The sequence below is a fragment of the Geospiza fortis genome, unplaced genomic scaffold (assembly GCF_000277835.1).
Source record: "Geospiza fortis unplaced genomic scaffold, GeoFor_1.0 scaffold31, whole genome shotgun sequence".
NCBI classification, from domain to species: domain Eukaryota; kingdom Metazoa; phylum Chordata; class Aves; order Passeriformes; family Thraupidae; genus Geospiza; species Geospiza fortis.
Window position 1 is genome coordinate 455627 of NW_005054483.1, and position 17965 is coordinate 473591.

The 17965-nt window shown below is 43.0% G+C and overlaps 2 protein-coding genes across 2 annotated transcripts in view; both read left to right on the plus strand.

The window, feature by feature from the left end:
* The first annotated feature begins 2631 nt into the window (after positions 1–2631).
* Positions 2632–11050, plus strand: LOC102038356 (solute carrier family 2, facilitated glucose transporter member 11-like). Its single transcript, XM_005428418.2, has 11 exons — positions 2632–2727; positions 3534–3694; positions 4592–4716; positions 5618–5747; positions 6709–6857; positions 8323–8510; positions 8850–8960; positions 9478–9579; positions 9923–9998; positions 10331–10458; positions 10844–11050. Exons 1-11 carry the CDS (start codon positions 2632–2634, stop codon positions 11048–11050), a joined length of 1473 nt encoding a protein of 490 aa, XP_005428475.1.
* Positions 11051–13936: 2886 nt separating this feature from the next.
* LOC102038522 (solute carrier family 2, facilitated glucose transporter member 11-like) overlaps positions 13937–17965 on the plus strand; it is an 8003-nt gene continuing 3974 nt past the window's right edge. The window contains exons 1-6 of the mRNA XM_005428419.1: positions 13937–13960; positions 14872–14970; positions 15545–15705; positions 16188–16312; positions 17043–17172; positions 17749–17897. Coding sequence (XP_005428476.1) covers positions 13937–13960; positions 14872–14970; positions 15545–15705; positions 16188–16312; positions 17043–17172; positions 17749–17897 — 688 coding nt within the window. The remainder of the gene's footprint in view (positions 13961–14871; positions 14971–15544; positions 15706–16187; positions 16313–17042; positions 17173–17748; positions 17898–17965) is intronic.

The following is a 17965-nucleotide window of genomic DNA, read 5'->3' on the forward strand; positions in this document are numbered from 1 at the left end:
GGGTAGGAAGCAGGGATGGACTGAGGGGACTGCCTGGGCAGAGGGAGAGGCCTGGAGCATAAAGGTCAGAGAAGAGAGAAGTCCTCCAGTGTCCAGAGGTGCCCCCCTTGGCCACTGCTGTGGCTGCTCCTGTGAGTCAGGACTGTGCCTTTTCCCAGAGCCCTGCAAGGACAGAGGCCATCTGCACCTGGCAGTGTGAAACAGGCTTGGTCAGAAATGATACACATTTACACATTTACTTGACTTCCTGACTTTTAGAGCCAGTCCTGTGAGAACATGTGGCAGAAAACATTAATTCCAACTTCCAGCATTTTTTTCTGACTGTGGCCTGAAATCAGGGGTCTATAAACTGATTAAGCAAACATAAACAGTGGTTACATTTCAGTTGGTCTAAGTTGTTAAATTTTAATTGAAGCATTTAACAAGTTGGTTAATTGATACTGAATTAAAACACCTTCAACTGAGAAATCTATGACACTTGTTCACATTTCCTTATATAAAGTGTTAGGCAAAACCACATATTGAAAAGTGATTCTCAGAGACTCACAGCTGATATTATTGTTTGCAAATCAAATAATTTTGCTCTGTTGGATTGATTAATAAACCATCAACACTAGGGAAAACTAGTGCTGTGCTGTCCTCAAACACTGCTCCTCTGCACAAGCCAGCTCTCACTTGCAACCAGCTGGTGTTGGGGCTCTTCCAAAGACACACAGCATCCCAGCCTGGGGAACCACCGAGGGCAGCCACTCACCAGGGGAGGGAATTCCCCCCCAGGCTGTTTGAATAACTTGTAAAAGCCTTTTAACAGAACCGTCTTAGACACTGTCCTTCAAAAATTATGGATAAAACGAAAGATTTTACAGTCAGGATTTCAAACTGACGTTAAACTTTCCTAGCATCTGCCATGTATTGTAGGGATACAGACTTGAACTTTCAGCCAATGAGCATTACTCTTAAAGAGTTCATCAGTCAGCTGATAACTCAACAGCTGGATGCACAGGCCAAGTAGGGCTTCAAAAGGCTTTTCTAGATTGAGGCTTAAGGTAGCAGTCAGGAGCTTTTCCTGTGGATGTGATCACTGATTACCCAGCCTATGACTTGGGGAGTCCAAGCCAACCCACTCCAGTTTGCACCAGTCCTTGGACTTTGGCTTCCATCAGTGCTTTCCTCTTTGTCCCTTGCTCATCTCCCACAGCTCCTCCTGTCCCTGGCTGCTGCCACAGCACACCCAGAGCCCTGGCAGGAGCACACAGCTCCCCAGCTATCCTCAGCTGCATCAGTGACCAACACAACAATGACAAACCACACCGCAAGAACTTCATAAAAACCAAAGGGAGCGCTAACACTGCGAAAGAACAAAATTGTTGCAATTAGGTAGAAAAATCATAGAGAAAAGCTTCATAAAATCAAGCCTGCTCTCCTGGACTCAGTGGCTGGCCTTGTCAAAGCCAGCATTTTGCAAGTTTCCATGTGAACACTTTGTTAACATGACAATCTATTCCTGGGTGAAGAAAATAACTTACACCTGCATAAACTGGTTTTGCACCGTTAGATAGAAAAATGAAAACTGTCTTTCACAAACAACTCTCCCTGCAGGTAGATATCAAGAGTTTGAGTGACCAATAAATAGAGAATAACAACTTGTTACTAACCAATAAAGTAATTAGCAAGAAAACTACCAACTAATTGGAGTCCCACATGAGGTCTGTTAAACTGGATAAAAAAGGAGTTATGTGAATACAGAATGGCCTTTTGCCACCATGAAGAATTTGGAGTCCCATGTGATTTATTCCCATACAAAATGATGTGTTGAAATATTATCTCAGGCTCCTCTTTCGCTATATAAAAATGAACTTTTTCCAAAGTAGCCAAAGAAAGCATCAGGAAAGACCTAGACTGCAAGTGGGGGTGACTACCTTTGCATGCAAGTTGGTGTGAAGAGGTTTGATGTCCATTCAAGCAATGACATTCCCCTGATTAGAAACTGGCTTGTCAGTGCTTGGCAATCATTGTTTGAATATGAGATATTCCAGGCACAGAGGTGCAGCATCACTCTCCTGTTGCTGGCCAGAATATCCCCAGTAACAGGGAGCAGTGGCAGTGGCAGGGGTTGAGGTGCATCCATTGCAGTCCTATATTCTTACAACTCCTATCAGAGAGTTCTAAGAAAAAGTGAACAAACTATGAAAGAAGGAATGCCCTTCAATCCCCAAATGTTTATCTAGTCTCAGCCAAGTCACTGGGCAAAATATTCATTTAGGTGAGATAACAAGTGGGAAAGGAGGAGGAGAAAGGACAAATAGATGGGATTGTTCACAAAATGCTTTTGCACATTGCACTATGCTCCCACAACTATGACAGTGCAGATTAAGATGGCAAAAGCTGAAGGCTGAAGCACTGAAGTGTGTAACTGGATTCTGGGAGGCATCTGTGAGCTTTGCCTCTACTCAGCATTCTCACTGCCCTGTGCTTCAGTAGCTGTGCTTTCCTGTTGCTCCTTGGTCTCAGAGGAGGCAGGTGTGTGGCATTGCTCAGACTGTTAGAGCTCCCAAGGAAAATACAACACATTTGGAGGCATGTCTGGATAGCTGCACCTGTTTGTTTGCTGGTTTTATTTCTTGCAAGAAAATGAGCTGCAACCTCTTTCTCCTGGCTTTTGTCCTGGGCATGACTGGAACCTTCCACTATGGATTGCAGGTTTCCATTATCAATTCTCCTGCTGAGGTAAGCATGGAGAGCTCAAAGAGTGAGCTACCAGCATTCCACTGTTCTCAGGCATTCATGTCTCTATTTGCAATGGATTTTTACTTGTGCTTTCAGAATTAGACTTCTCGTGGTTTCTTTGTTCTAAGAGTAGCTGCTACTGCTCTTGTGTGTCATGAGGTTTGAACTTCTGTCTGATGTGACAGAACTGGGAAAGGGAAGGGTGAATAATATCCATGAAGTCAGCTATTTTGCCCCTACTGAGTGGAATTGCTCCCAGGGCATTCTGCTCCCTCCATCACTCAGGGAGTCCCTTGTACCATGTGCTTGACCACCCACGCTATTTTCAAGTGGCTGTAAGGTGAAATAGGGCAGGGAAGGACTGTAGCTCTCTAGATCTGAGGTCAGCACTCCTACCTGCAGCTGGAAAAGGCAAACTGGGGAAGGTGTTTGTCATCCTGAATGGTACCAAGGACACTGAGCTCATACTATCACCACAGACAAGTGGGAATGGCAGCAAAAGATCAAGGAGAGGAAAAATCTGGGTTTAGCACAGAAACAGAGGACCAGCCTACTATTCCCTTACTAGAACTCACAATTGGTATTTAATATTGATATATTTATTCATTGGATCTCATTGCTAAAACATCAGCTCCAGGGATATTAATGGCAAAATTCCCATTCATTTCATTGGGACTGAGATTTCAACAAAGGTTATTGATAGAAATGTATCAAAAAGACCATTAAGCAGGTAAGATAATTAAAAAAGCAGTGCAATTATGCAAAAACATGTTGACTGAGTCCATTGTTTTTTTTTTTTTTTAAAGTACATCCAGAGTTTCATCCATGAGACCTGGCTGAAGAGATATGGCTCCTCTCCCAGTGCAGAGATGATTACTTTGATGTGGTCCCTCATTGTGTCCATCTACAGCATTGGGGGGCTCCTGGGCTCCTCCTGTGCTGGCTACCTGTGTGTTCAGTTTGGAAGGTAGGCTGAGTTACACCAGCCCTTCTGTTTACACTCACTACCGCAGAAAAATAAACTGAAAAATAAACGGTGTCTCAGGAAAAACACTGCTAGAATGTGGAACTGGGAGCAGCCCAGGGTTTCTAATTAAAGACCAGTATAGTGAAGAAGCAGAATGGAAAATCTGCCAATGATCACAAGGCAAATCATACCCTCTCCCTTATAAAGTCCAAAGCAAATCCAGTCCAGGGAAGTCATACAAGAAGTACATGCATTTTAAAGAGAATTTCAGAGACAGCCACTCACAAAGCTTGTTCTCCAGTGTAGATATTGACTCCACCAGAGGCATCAAAACCTTCAACTGACTGATCAGTCTGTGACAAGTTTCCCTGTCACAGACATCTTTTTTGAAAAATCCTTTCCTTAGGATTTTTCCTCCTGAGAAGCTGAGAGGCTTCAAGAACAAAATGTGAGCAATCATTATCTGCTGCTGTGGGATGCCACAGGTGGATCTGTGATTGGTCTCGTGTGGTTGCTTCTAATTAATGGCCAATCACAGTCAGCTGGCTCAGACTCTCTGTCTGAGACACGAGCCTTTGTTATTCATTCCTTCTTTTTCTATTCTTAGCTAGCCTTCTGATGAAATCCTTTCTTCTATTCTTTTAGTATAGTTTTAATATAATATATATCATAAAATAACAAATCAAGCCTTCTGGAACATGGAGTCAGATCCTCGTCTCTTCCCTCATCCTCGGACCCCTGTGAACACCGTCACATTTCCCCATTGCCATTTCCCATTTACTTCAGCTGATCCCAGAAGCCAGCACTGAGTCTAACCATGGTACAGTTCGTGCCACTCCTGTCAGGCTGTGAGTGAGGCAAGGGCAGTGCTCATGCTCACATTAATTTGAATTCCAGGAAGAAGGCCATGCTGCTCTCCAACATCCCTGCTCTGCTGGGTGCAGCTCTGATGGGACTCAGCCGGCTGTGTGGATCTTTTGAGATGATCATTGCTGGAAGGTTATTTTCTGGAGTCTGTGGAGGTAAATTGCCATTCCTATCTGTGATATCAAAGAGTGGGAAGAGCAGTGACTGAGGGTCACAAGGACTTACCAACCTGAGCAAACAGATCACAGATTTTTTTACTACATTCTGCAGAGAGCATGATAGCTGAGAGCATTTTTAACTAAATGAGAAACCACAAACATAATTACATCAGTAATGTATGACATCTCCATTTCTCTTTCTTGTATCTTTATCTCCAGTCCATACAAAAGGTACTGCCAACTTCTGAAAAAGCCAAAACATACAATATTTCAGGGAAGCATGCTCACTCAATAGAGAACTGGCCGCTGTGGCTCCTACTGCTTTTTGCTGTGGCTGATGCTGCCCTCCACATTACAGACAAGGGAATGGTTTTCAAGCAATTCAATTAGAATTTTCCATTCTAATTCCCAGATGCCTCAGAAGGTTACATTCTGCCAGTGCTTTTGATCTCTGAGCAGTTGGATAAAGATAATACTAACCAGAAAAAAAAATTGAGAGGATAAAAATTAATTAATTCACTGAGCAAATAGAATGTAGAGCATTTGCCAACTCGGTGGTTTCAAGCAGAAAATAAGGCACATAGCTACTAAAAAAATGTCATTTAAGACTAGAGGGAGTAACCACAGCCCTGTCTGTATATGAGGCTGTAGGAAACAATGTAAGAGAAGGCCAGCCTGCTGAAGGACAGATTTCCCACAGGCCCATACTTAGTGAAATATTTAGCAAAGGCATAAGGCCATGATATGGGGCACGTGCTGCATGTCAGGCAGCCACATCCTCAGCGCAGATAAAAATGAATCTGAGAGCCAACCCCATAGGCACTGTCCAGAGTGGTCCCCTCCAAAACACCAGACTTGTGAGGGTTTGCATGGCCCTAACAGCCCTTTGTCTCTGCAGGTTTAACTCAGAATGTCCATATCATGTATGCTGGGGAATGTGCCCCACGGAAGCTCCGCGGGCTGATTGCCATAACAGCTTCCACCTTCTCTGCTCTTGGAAAATTTGTAGGATTTGCTCTGGGTCTCAGGTAAGAGAGTCTGAAACATACCCAATTTCTTCTCTTATTAAAATACATGCATATATCAATGCATTCCTGTGCCCAGGCGCTGCTATTTGGGGCAGTCAGTATCAGATCTTGTAATAATATAATGGAGCGTATTTGGATGAGAAGCAGAGGGATCAGCCCCTGCAGGTTTTCCTTCAGCGCCTGTGTTGGGATTGTCAGTACCTGTGTGAAAAACGCCAGTCACTTGGGTTTAAAATGTTAAAAGTTTAATAGTAATAAAATGGTTATAAAAATAGTAATATAATTAGAGTAATAATAATTTGGACAAATTGAATTAGGACAATATGAGACAATAGAAACAAAGAGTTATGGACGTCCGGGTACCTTTTCTGGGCAGCATAAGCCAGAAAAAGGACCCACATTAACAGAGGATTAACCCTTAAAAACAATAACCTGTTTCATATTCATACACCTCATACATGAGGCATAAATTCCATTCAAACAAAGGATTCTGTCTGGTCAGTGTCAGCTTCCGCCTCATAAGCCTGATGGCATCATCCTGCCCAAGCGAGGCAGGAAGAAGTTCATTTCTCCTGATAGTGGGGCAATAAATTCTCTTTCTCTGAAGGATTTAGGTGTCCTGTGGCTGCTATCTCAGTGCAAGTCCTTTTCTTAGAAAAAAAGTATTCTACATAGCATAGTTTCTATTTTAACATTATGTTATAACCTAAAACTATATTTAACACACTACTTAAGAGAATTAATACAGCATTACTTTCTAACACAACACTTATAATATTAATTTTAATATTTGTGAAAAGCCAATCATAAAATACGCATTTTTCTCACCTGTGAGCCCTCAGGACACAGGGAGGACACAGGAGGACACGGGTGACCTTGCTGTGCTGCCCTGAGCAGCGCCTGGGTCTGCCTCTGCTCACATGAGCACTCAGCCCCTCTCACCCTGCTGCTTTTGTTCCAGAGAAGTTCTTGGAGTGGAGGCTCTCTGGCCCATTCTGCTGGCAGCCAATGCAGTCCCTGTCCTTGTTCAGCTTCTCACCCTCCCCTTCTTCCCAGACTCTCCCCGCTACCTGCTCATTGACCTAAAGGACAAGGAGGGGTGCATCAAAGGTAAGGAAATGGGCCTTAAAGCATTCATTTTGGGAAAAAAGGGAAAATACCGTAAAGACCCAGGTGAGCATGGAAGAAAGGTGCAGATGGGAAAAAGACTCTTGGTGCTTTGGCTCTGAAAGTACCTTCAGCTTAAATGAAAGTCAGCTTCTTCTCTTTGTGTCACATTCGCATTTTCTGATAAAATCCCTTCACCCAGGATTTTTCTCCTGGGAAGCTGAGAAGACTCAGAGAAAAGGAAAACAATTCTTGTCTCATTTGCTTCTCCTGTGTTGTGCTCATGTGGAATGTGTTTGGAGATTGTTTACCCACAGGTGATTGTTCCATGGGATTCTGGTGTGAGTTGTTTTCACTCATTGGCCAATCAGGGCCAAGCTGTGTCAGGACTCTGGACAGAGTCAGGAGTTTTCATTATTATCTTTTCAGCATTCGGTAAGTATCCTTTCCGTATTCTTTAGCATAGTATAGTATAGTATTCTTTAACATGATATAATACTATAAAGTAATAAATTAGCCTTCTGAGAACATGGAGTCAGATGCATCATTCCTGCCTTCGTTGGGGCGTTCCCTGCAAATACAATAGGTACTTAACTATCAAAAGATAGAACTGCTTAACATAAACTTATTTTTTATATGTGTGATCATTTTATCTTGTCTGTGTTTTGGAGTGTGCATTAGAACTGCACCTTTAGCAGGAAGGTGTTCAGGGAAGGATTGGTAAGAATGTAAGTGTGACTTACATGGAAAGACTGTCAGCAGCTATTGGCCAAAGGAGAGTATCAGAAATTAAAGCAACCTCGACAAAGGGAGAAATGATGAGGAGGACTCTATGGATATTAGAAGGTTAATTAATTACTCTATTATATTACAAATAATACTATATTTGTATTATTTGTAAAAATACTATTACAATAAATACCATATTTAAATATATACTATTTATTATTCTATATTACATTACACTATATTACTTTACATCTAAACTGCACAAGTACTTAACTGCACAGAATATTGTGACTGTCAGTTGACAGTCTTGACACACACGTGGATTTAATTGGTTAATGAATTAAAATACTTACACTAGAATCTAATGACCAATTCTCTTTAGGTAAACAATCTTCTACAATGCGTTCTACTTGTTCTAAAACACAGGGGGTGTAAATGAGATAAGAATTGTTTTTCTCTGAGGTTCAGAGAATGTGAATCCCAGAAAATCTTTGGGAAGTTGTGCCTTGCTTTTCTCTGTGAAGAGAAATGTGGCCACAGGTGAGGCCATGTTAAGATTTATGGGTAAAACCAGACAGCAATGATGTGGACCTGTGTCATATCTGAGCCCAGATCTCTAGGAAGTTCACACAAGAAAAGAGCATGAAGTTCTAATAAGATACTCTGCAAAGCAGGAAATCATCTTCTGGACTCATGTCTGTGCTGGTGAGCTTGGTCACCTCTCCTCCTCTCCTTGCAGCTGTGAAGCAGCTCTGGGGGGATGGGGACCATCTGGCTGAGATCAATGACATGATGTCAGAGCAGAGAGCCATCGGTGGCGAGAAGGCGAAGAGCGTTTGGGACCTGCTGCGGGACAGAGCCGTGCGCTGGCAGCTCATCACCCTGCTCCTCGTGGTGTCCTGCATCCAGCTCCTCGGGGCCAACGTGGTACGTGCAGGGCTTTGCTCTGCCCCTGCGTGGCTGGCAGGCTCCTCAGCTAAAGTAACCTCTGCAAGGGGCTGGGAGTGACTGCAGCACTGCCCTAATGAGGGAGCTGCTGGTACTCTTTGTTACAACATTTCCCCCTGGAAGTTTGGGACCTGGGATAAGTCCAGAGCTGTGTTTTACCAAGTGTCTTCTGAAGGCATTTCTATGGATTACCCTGTTAGGATAAGATTATTTTCTATTTTGTTAAGGTCTGCTTAGTTATTTTCTGCCCAAAAAGACAGACACTAATATAAACATGGCCACATGTGCGCAGCTTTCACAAATGTCTATTCTTTCCAGGTTTACTCTTATGCATACAGTATCTTTACAAAGGCTGGAATTCCCCCTGCCCAAACCCATTATGTCTCCCTGGGGATTGGGACCACTGAGATCCTCTCCACAGTTCTGTGTGTAAGTGGCATTTCAGCTGAATTTTGTTCTGCTCTAGTACATTGCTCATTTTGACCTTTAGAAATACTGTAAATGGAGCTTCAGGAGTCAAATTTTTGCAACAACTCAACCATGGAGCCAATCAGATAAAATCCTCTCCTCACACCTTGCAAACATGGACATTTCTATTGAGCTTCTGGAAAGAGCTGAGAGTCTTTCTGTCAAAATCACAACCCATTCTGGGCCAGACCTGGGGGTCCCAGTTCCCCCCTGGAGGAAGGGCAGATGTCAAGTGTCAGTAGGACCAGGGCTGTAGGAATCCCAGCAGTGTAAGCATTCCCCCTCTGCTCTCCCGCCTGGCTCTCCTTTGCCTGCAGGACAGCAGCTCTGACCTCTCTGCCCAGACAGCGCTCCCTGCAGCCCTGCCCCTCCCAGCTCCTGGTGCTGCTCAGGCCCCCCAGTGAAGGCAGAGGTGGAGCAGCTCTCAGGCTGCCCTCAGGCTGTCCCTGGGAGCTGGCAGATCTCCTCCTGCTTGCAGGGCTTCCTCATCGAGCGTGCAGGGAGGAAGACTCTGCTGTGGAAGAACTACGCCGTGATGGCCTTGGCTCTAGGGCTGCTCACAGTCACACTCTCACTGCAGGTAAGAGCCCTCTGATGCATTAGAGCTGTGCCCATGTTTTATTGTCTGACAGATCTCAGGACTATTTCCCTCCCCACAAATTGCTTTTTAGTGAGTAGAAGTACTTTTGGGGCTAACCATCATATTCATAGAGGTCTGTTCCCAGCCATGTACATCTGGATTGAAGACAGTAGCTTTACACAACCAAGATCACTGCCAAGGCTATCTCATGACATTTCTGAAAGTAGAGGAAATAGATCTGTGTTAAACATTGACATTCTTAGTAGTGATGAACATTTGTAATGGAGCTAGATAAATAACCTTGTAATTTCTGATTTTATTTGCTTTTCATTTCCTACCACAGGACTCCTTTTTCTGGGTGCCATACTGCTCTGTTGCACTTGTCTTTATTTTCATCATGAGCTTTGGCATTGGGCCAGGTTGGTATTTTCTACTGGAATGGTTTCATTTATCACTCATTCCTTCCTCACTGCAGCCTTTAGGAGATACCCCAGGCACAGCTGTTCCACCACAGGCATGAATCCCTACTTCTGACTCAGTGCAGGTGTTGGTATTTCCCTCCATACTATGGTAGAAGGTAAAATTCATTTCCCATTGCATTCCCACGTGCCTTTTCACTGAAGAGCAAGCACCACTTCAGACACTTCCAGACCACTTAAAGCCATGAACTTATGCAGCAAAATGAAGTATGAGGTACGAAAGCATCTTGCAAAATTTCTAAGCTTCCCTTTTTTTTCAATATTTTTTTCAGGTGGAGTCGTATGCCCCTTGATCACAGAAATATTTATTCAGTCATACAGACCAGCTGCTTATGTTTTTAATGGTGTTGTAAACTGGATCCAGCTCTTCATCCTTGGGCTTGTGTTCCCTTTCCTTGTGGTAAGCAAAGTAAGGTGTTTGTTTCAGTTCAGAGGAAGTTAGACACCTCTTGAGCCCAGAGCATGCTTCTCTTATCAACACTTCATGCAACAGAGCCCAAATTAATTGCAGTTCTGATGGCCTCTTCCATTTTAATCAGGTATTTACTGGAAGTGTAGCAAACCCACAAAATGCTTCAAACTCTACACAAGTTAGAGTGACACAGGCAGCACAGATGCAGTGACAGAGGCACTGACACTGTCAGATGTCATTTGAAGCAGGATTTATATCCATTTAGTCTCTGATCAACTTCTTTTAGTAAATACAAACCCAGACACTCTATCATAAGCGAAAGAAATCAAGATAAATGTTTATGAACACATTTTTTCTCTTTGTTTTCCTGTAGGAAGGTCTTGGCAATTTCTGTTTCATCATTTTCCTGACATACTGTCTGTCCATGGCTATTTTTGTACTCCTGGTGCTGCCAGAGACCAAAGGAAAGACGATGCTGCAGGTCAAGGAGGAGTTCAACCGCCTGAACTACCGAGGAAAGAAGGGGCAGGCAGCCCTAGAGCAGAGTCACTGCTCAGTGGTGACTGTCACTAGGCTTTAAGAACAAACCCTCCACTTCATATCTTACTCTTTTATAACTGTAGTGCCCAAAAGTCTCACTAAGCAAGAGAGAATCCACCAAAAAATCACCTTCAGTACAGGGTGCAGCATGAACTTGGTGGTTCTCTCCAGCTCCTGAGCTATGAGCTGAATTAATTCCTCTGCAGAAAAAAATTAAACACAGTTTGTAGAGAAAATAAGATCTTTGTTAGTCCCTCCAAGCTTGCAGTTATAAACTGAAAACACAGGATCTGCTATTTTCCTGGCAAAACCAGGACTCCACAGTTGGCAGAAGGGACTCTGGAAGGTCCAGAGGTACAGCAAACTTGCAAAGAAGACAGAGCTTTGACATTGAAATTATCTGCTCCTATTAACGGGTCAGTGCTGATGAGCTTTCCCAGAGAAGAAGCTTCAGTTCACAGGAAGAGAAGTGTTTAGCTGTTTAATCCAGTGAAAGAAGAGTGCCTTGCCCATCAGCAGGCAGAATCAATATGCAATGTTCCCCCATGTTTACAATCTTGGAGATTCTTCTGTTGGGAAAAACAGGGATATGTCAGCACTGAAAGAAAGCAATGAGCAAGGAAAGCAGAGGAGAGGAAATAATGAGTGGGCAAATCCAGAGTGCAGATTCTCCTTCTTCATTGGCAGTGACTGTGCAGTGTCTCTTCAGCCTGGAGAACGCTGGGTTTCAGTGGGATTGAGCCCTGAGAGTGACTGGTACTGAGGAGACAGAGAAGAGGGAATTTAATCCATGTGTGTGACTGTTCTCTTTCCAGGTCTCTGAATACTTCACATTTTCATTATAAAACCTGGTAAAAATGGCTTCACATCTGTGTTCATTGCTATATGACATGAGAGTTTTTTGTCTTCTTCATACTTTACAGTTTTCTGATAAGGAAATAAAAGCAGTGACTAGGGAAACACATCCTTCTGATTGTGCCTGGATTGATTTTCACTGAATGAAGAGGCATGGACAGAGGAGGCCTCACCTTCTGGGGCAGTGTTGTTGGGCTCAAGGAATGCTGTGTCTGTCTTGTTCTGGAGATGAGATCTTCACTACCAACTGATGCAGATGCTGCACAATAAATTTTGCAAAAGGATCTCAATATTGAGCAGCAGTTTCTTTCACAGCCCTAAGGCTCCTGCTATTTTATCTTTACATCATCCTCCAGGAGTACTTGTGGCAGTGCCAAAAGCTAATGCCAGGAGCAGGGAACTTTCCCAACACAGCCATTCCTCCCAGGTCAATCATTACATTACCAAAAAAAAATAGATAAAGTTTATTGTTTCAAGGCATGAGATCATTGATTGCACAGTGCCACCTTAATAACCAACATACATTCCTTCTTGTGGTCAAAAATGCAGGGGCAAAAAAGGAAGCATTGGAAGTGTTTTAAAAAGAAAATATTAGGTAATTGATTATTTGAAAGGTTCTTATTTGGTTTGGTTCTTTCTCAAACTTACTGGTTCCCAATTAGGAAGTTTTTATTGTCTTACAAGACATTAAAACCTCATTTCCTTATGCATGTCTTTCTACAGCATGATTGTGTTCAACCTGCCTTACTTCTCCCCTGCTACTAAAGGCTGCCCACAAGAGGGGAGAGGTGGTAAATCATTAACACTGCCACAAACTAGCATGGATTGGGAATAAAGGTTGAAGAAGTACTTGTGACTCTGCAGTTCCAGGATCCAGGATGGATCCAGGGTCACACAAGTGCAACACAGGGCATCTCTGAAAACAAAATCCCTCCAAGTCCAGGGTATTGGGTGAGCTCTATACTGGGTCTGGAAAAAGGCACATTTCGTGTTGTTCAAGTCCTAGGTGGAGGGATGCATCTTGTCCTCTTCTTTAGGAAAAGAAATAAAATCTCTACCTGCATTTAAGGCTTGCTTTTTACTTCTATCTGCATTTAAGGCTTGTTTTTTACCTCTCACTGTATTTAAGGCTTGCTTTTTACCTCTATCTTCATTTAAGGCTTGCTTTTTCCATTGTACAGCACTGAACAATGGTGAGAGGCCAGATGAAAATGAGACAGCAGTAGGAGTATTCTAGAGGGACACAGTCAAGAGGAGGAAGAGGAACAGGGCCCTGCAGGGACTGTTTGATCAACCAGATGTTAAAAACTGGTCACAGACAGTGTATAGAAACCTCTCCAGGAAGGTCCAGAGTTGACATGTATGTCCTTCCTTCCATCCTCAGCTCAAAGAAAAATCTTCCTTTCCCCTCTGGTTCCTCCAGGCTCATCAGCTCCGTGTCCACTGAGATGTGGCATTGTGCTCTGGCACACAGTGGGTTAATTCCACTGTTACAGAGAGGCTTCTGAGAGATTCTGGAAAAACTCTGAGCCTCTGTAAAGAACTGGGTGTGAGCAAGGACACAAAATGCCAATATTCCAATACTTCATTTCCTGCATCTGGGAAATTGTTCAAGCAGTTGTAACTCTTCTAGCAGGCAAGAAGAGGCATTATGGCTGAGCTGCACTTCTAAAGGCCTGGTGTAGACTGGAGAGGAGGAAAACCTGCCCTGCCCAAGCTGCTTTTCAGAGAGGTGAAGAGGGAAGAGAAGCTGGTGGCACTGACTCCTCACACAACAGGAGCACTCAGGGGTTGTAGCAGTGTGAGTAAGGGCCAGTGCTCCCAGTCCAAGCAGGATAAACATTTACCAATGTTGTAATCAGCTTGTCATATCTGTGTCTTAGAATAATTAAACCGGCAAGAAGAGGCCCTGGCCAGTGTCAGGGGAGGACACCATTTGCTAAAAGCCACACAGTTAGAATTTAACTTCTTTGCTGTGATCCCAAACTCTTACAATCTCAGTGTGGAGCCCATCTCTCTCATCTGGCAGACTTGACAAGGGCTCCCAGAGCGGGCAGGGTTTCAAGGGGAAATGGCTGGTTTCCTCTCAGACCTGGTGAGTATCCAAATTCTTGTGTTCTAGCCCTGCTCACTAACACCAGCATGGTCTAAGATTGCAGCAAAGGGACTCCTTCTTGTAATAAAAATGAGCAACAGAGCTTGGGACAACCCTGGTTGAGCAATGACTGACTAAATGGCATCTGAGGAAAATACATTAGAAATGCAAAACAGTGAGAGGTTTAAAAGAGGACCTGAGAAACCCGGAAAGATGGGAATGTGGGGGGAGATAGAGAATACAGTATCAGTGAAAAACACAAACCAGAAAAAACTCCCCCGCTCTACTGCTCTGTGCTCTCGAGGACGATTGAGGATACTCATGTGTTTAAAAAGTGACCTGACTAAATGCCTGAAAATATTTGTGCTTGTGAGAAATGCTCTGAAATTCAGTGTACATCATGGAAACACAGCATTTCCAATAGAAGTCATTCAGATAGGGCCTCTAAAAATGTCATTTCATGCAGGGTTGATAAAAGTGAAATGTAAAAAAAAAGTTTTGAGAGGACAGATTTGAGCCATCTCTGGAAAATGGTGAACACTGTCCCTGAGGAGGCAAAGATGAAAGCAAAAAGGAATTCAAGAAAGCTGTAGCTTCTTTCTAGTACAAATGATCTCAACAAGGCTTTTATGGATTTTGTTTTCTGTGGTTAGCAAAACTAACAGAATTAGAGAATGTATCTTTTCAGATTGCTAATAGTCAGGAGAAGAACACAGCAGAATGTGCAGATGTGTATTTTAACGATTTAACAAATGAATTTTGCTTGATTATTGTGAAACTCAAGTTGGGTTTTTGCATGTTGAAGGTTTCTAGTCATGGAAGTGTGAAGATACAAGGTGCAGTAAATCATTTCAGGATGTGAAAGGTGTGCTGGTATCAGGAGCTTAGGATGTGTTCCCTTCTCTCTGCAGGTTCAATACCGGAGGCTGTTGCTAATGCTTGTGGTGCTGGGGATTGGTGGAACCCACCTGTCTGGGTTCCAAATGTCTGTCATCAATTACACTTCTCCGGTAGGCAAAGCTGGAGAAAAGAGAATCCCTGGGCCTTGCACTTTGCAGATGCTTTACAAAAGCTCTTTTAGGTGTTGTTATGTCAGTTTATTCCCAGCAGCTTCCACTGCCATACTGTCACTGTCAAAGTGTGCATGACTGCAAGGAGCTGTGCTCCAAAGACAAATTCCCACAGAATTTTGTGGAAACAACATATTCAGATACCTCCTTAAAGTTTATGCCATGGAGAAAAAAAAAAAAAGCTGATGGAGTCAGCCTTCAGCTCAGCCCTTTTTTCTTTATATCCATTACTGGCCGCAGGAACATTTGCATTTTACTATAATGAATATAAGGTCCTAATTTTCTGGTGTAGGAGAGGTAGGATTCAACACACTAAAGAGTATCATTAATTTTGAAAGATTCTTGTACACTATTAGGCTGTATGAGAGGAAATATCAATCCTTATTTGCAAACAAATGTCCTATAATCACGCTTTTAGTGACAACTATTAATCTAATTTTTTTTAAATTGTAAACATTATGAAGAACATTATGATTAGTGCCTCGGTGGAACGAAAATCTCTTTTTTGTCCCAGTACATTCAGAAGTTTATCAATGAAACTTGGCTGGAGCGCTATGGTTCTGTGCTGCCTCAGGAGACCCTGATGCTGCTGTGGTCCCTCATCGTGTCTGTGTACTGCATGGGGGGCATGATAGGCTGTCTGTGCAGTGGCTATCTGACTGCAACATTTGGAAAGTAAGTACATTTCCCAGCACCTCACTACCCAGGGCTGTAACAGGGGAAGCTATTAAATATTAGTCAGTAAAAGAAGGGATGCCAGAATTTCACTGCCCCCTGCTGCCGCAGAATTTACCCAGCACAAAAAACGACACCAGGGTGCATTGGAGAGACAAGAACAGGCAGATATTTCTGATTCCCTTGTCACAGCTTTTGTTGACATACATTTCCCACAGTTTTGCTGGCATTTTACCCTGCAGGAGTTTCCTTCAGCCTCATGGTTTGCTCACATAGTGAGTAAAAGGAATCTAGCTTCTCCCTTTCCACTCCTCTGCAAAGCCACCATGCCTTTTTATAACCAGCTTTGGTTGACCTATAAGCAATGGCTTTAAACATGGCCATGGCTTCAGTCTGTAAATCCAGAGGAGAAGAGTTAAACATCAGTCAAGGAAGAAAAAAGTAAAACATGGGTCATAGCCAGGTTTTGCTCACTGTTGCAGGAAGAAGAGTCTGCTGCTCAATGACGTGGTGCTGATAACAGCAGCGCTGCTCACTGCCTCCAGCAGGAGAGCCAAGGCCTTTGAGATGATCCTGGCTGGGCGTTTCCTCGAGGGCATCGCTGCTGGTAGGACTCTGGGGTGGTGTTCCCAGGGGTCCCAGCATGAGGGAAGAGATGAGAATCTTGGCTCCGTGTTTCAGAAGACTGATTTATTATTTCATGATATATATTATATTAAAAGAAAATTATATATTAAAACTACACTAAAGAAAGAGAAAGGATTTCATCAAAAAGCTAGAAAAGAAAGGAAAGGAATGAAATTATAATAAAATCCTGTGACTGACCAGAGTCCCAACACAGGTGGACCTCTGATTGGTCATCAAGTAGAAACAACTCATATGGACCAATCAAAGATGCACCTGTTGCATTCCACAGGAGCAGATAATTATTGTTTACATTTCATTTCTGAGACCTCTCAGCTTCTGAGGAGAAAAAAAATCCTATCAAAGGGATTTTTCATAAAGTATGTCTGTGACAGGACTCCCCACTTTAATGTTAATGGGACTTCTTTGGGGTGGGTACAGAAATCTTCCTGCTGGGAATACCCAGGAATGTGCTGGAACCCAGTGGGACTGGAACAGAGTGGGGCAAGGGAAGATGAGCCGTCCTTTGCCTTCAAGAGCTCTTGTAGAGAGAGCTGAAGGATTAGCTAAACATCCAGATTGAAGTAAAAGGTGCATTTTTGGATATATGGGAGGTGGTTCAAAAGAGAGAGGGGAGAGCTGAAGGGGAACTGAAAAGGGACCCTCTCTCTTTCTTTCCACAGCTTTAGCACTCTCCTGTCTTCTCCCTTTAGGAATACATATGAACGCCCATGTTCAGTATGCTGGAGAGATCTCACCTAAGAAGCTGCGTGGATTTATAAACGTGACCTCCACAGTGTTTCTTGCACTAGGAAAAACTGTAGCACGAATTCTTGGATTAAGGTGCCTGTGCTCCTCCTTTTCTGTCTGTTTTATATTTACTTTTCTTCTGTATAGCAGGGAAGTGGTGTTCTCCCAGTCCTAAAATCAGAGCAAGGGTGGAGTTTTATTTTGCTTAACTACAGCAGTCAAAGAGGAGGCATCTACTCCATACAAGTCACTGAGGTTTTCATGTTCATTCCCTGGGGATAGAAAGGCTTTCTCTTGGGAAAGGATGACTCAGTCTCTGGAGGTGCAGTTAATAAGAAAAGATTGTATGTAAATATTGTTATTAAACTTGTGGGATCTAAAAGTTTTGCCAATTTCATGCAGAGTTGCAGTGTTGGTTAATTGAGCTGTTGTGGGAATATTTTGGCCATCAGAAATTAAAAGTCTAAGAAAAATGTCAGTCTGGCAGAAGAAATAAAGTATTAGTCTATTTTCCTGCCACTAACCTAAACATCATCTATTTCAATTGAACTTTTCAATGACTGTATGTATTTTGTGTCTCTTTAGCTAGCCTAGAATTTAGAAAATACCTATTTAGTTATAAACTGTGATTTTACTGGACTATAAATAGATTCTAACATGCTTTCATAGAGAACTTTTAGGCACTGAAGACATGTGGAACGTGCTATTGTCCTTCTCTGGGCTGGTGGCATTGATTCAACTGATCTTTTTGCCATTCTTTCCTGAGTCCCCACCCTATCTCTTGCTGCAAAAAGAAGACAAAGCTGGTTGCTTGAAAGGTAAAATAAAACTTTAGATCCTTAGTTTGTTAAACATTACTCCTGGGAAAGTGAAGCTAACAGCAGGA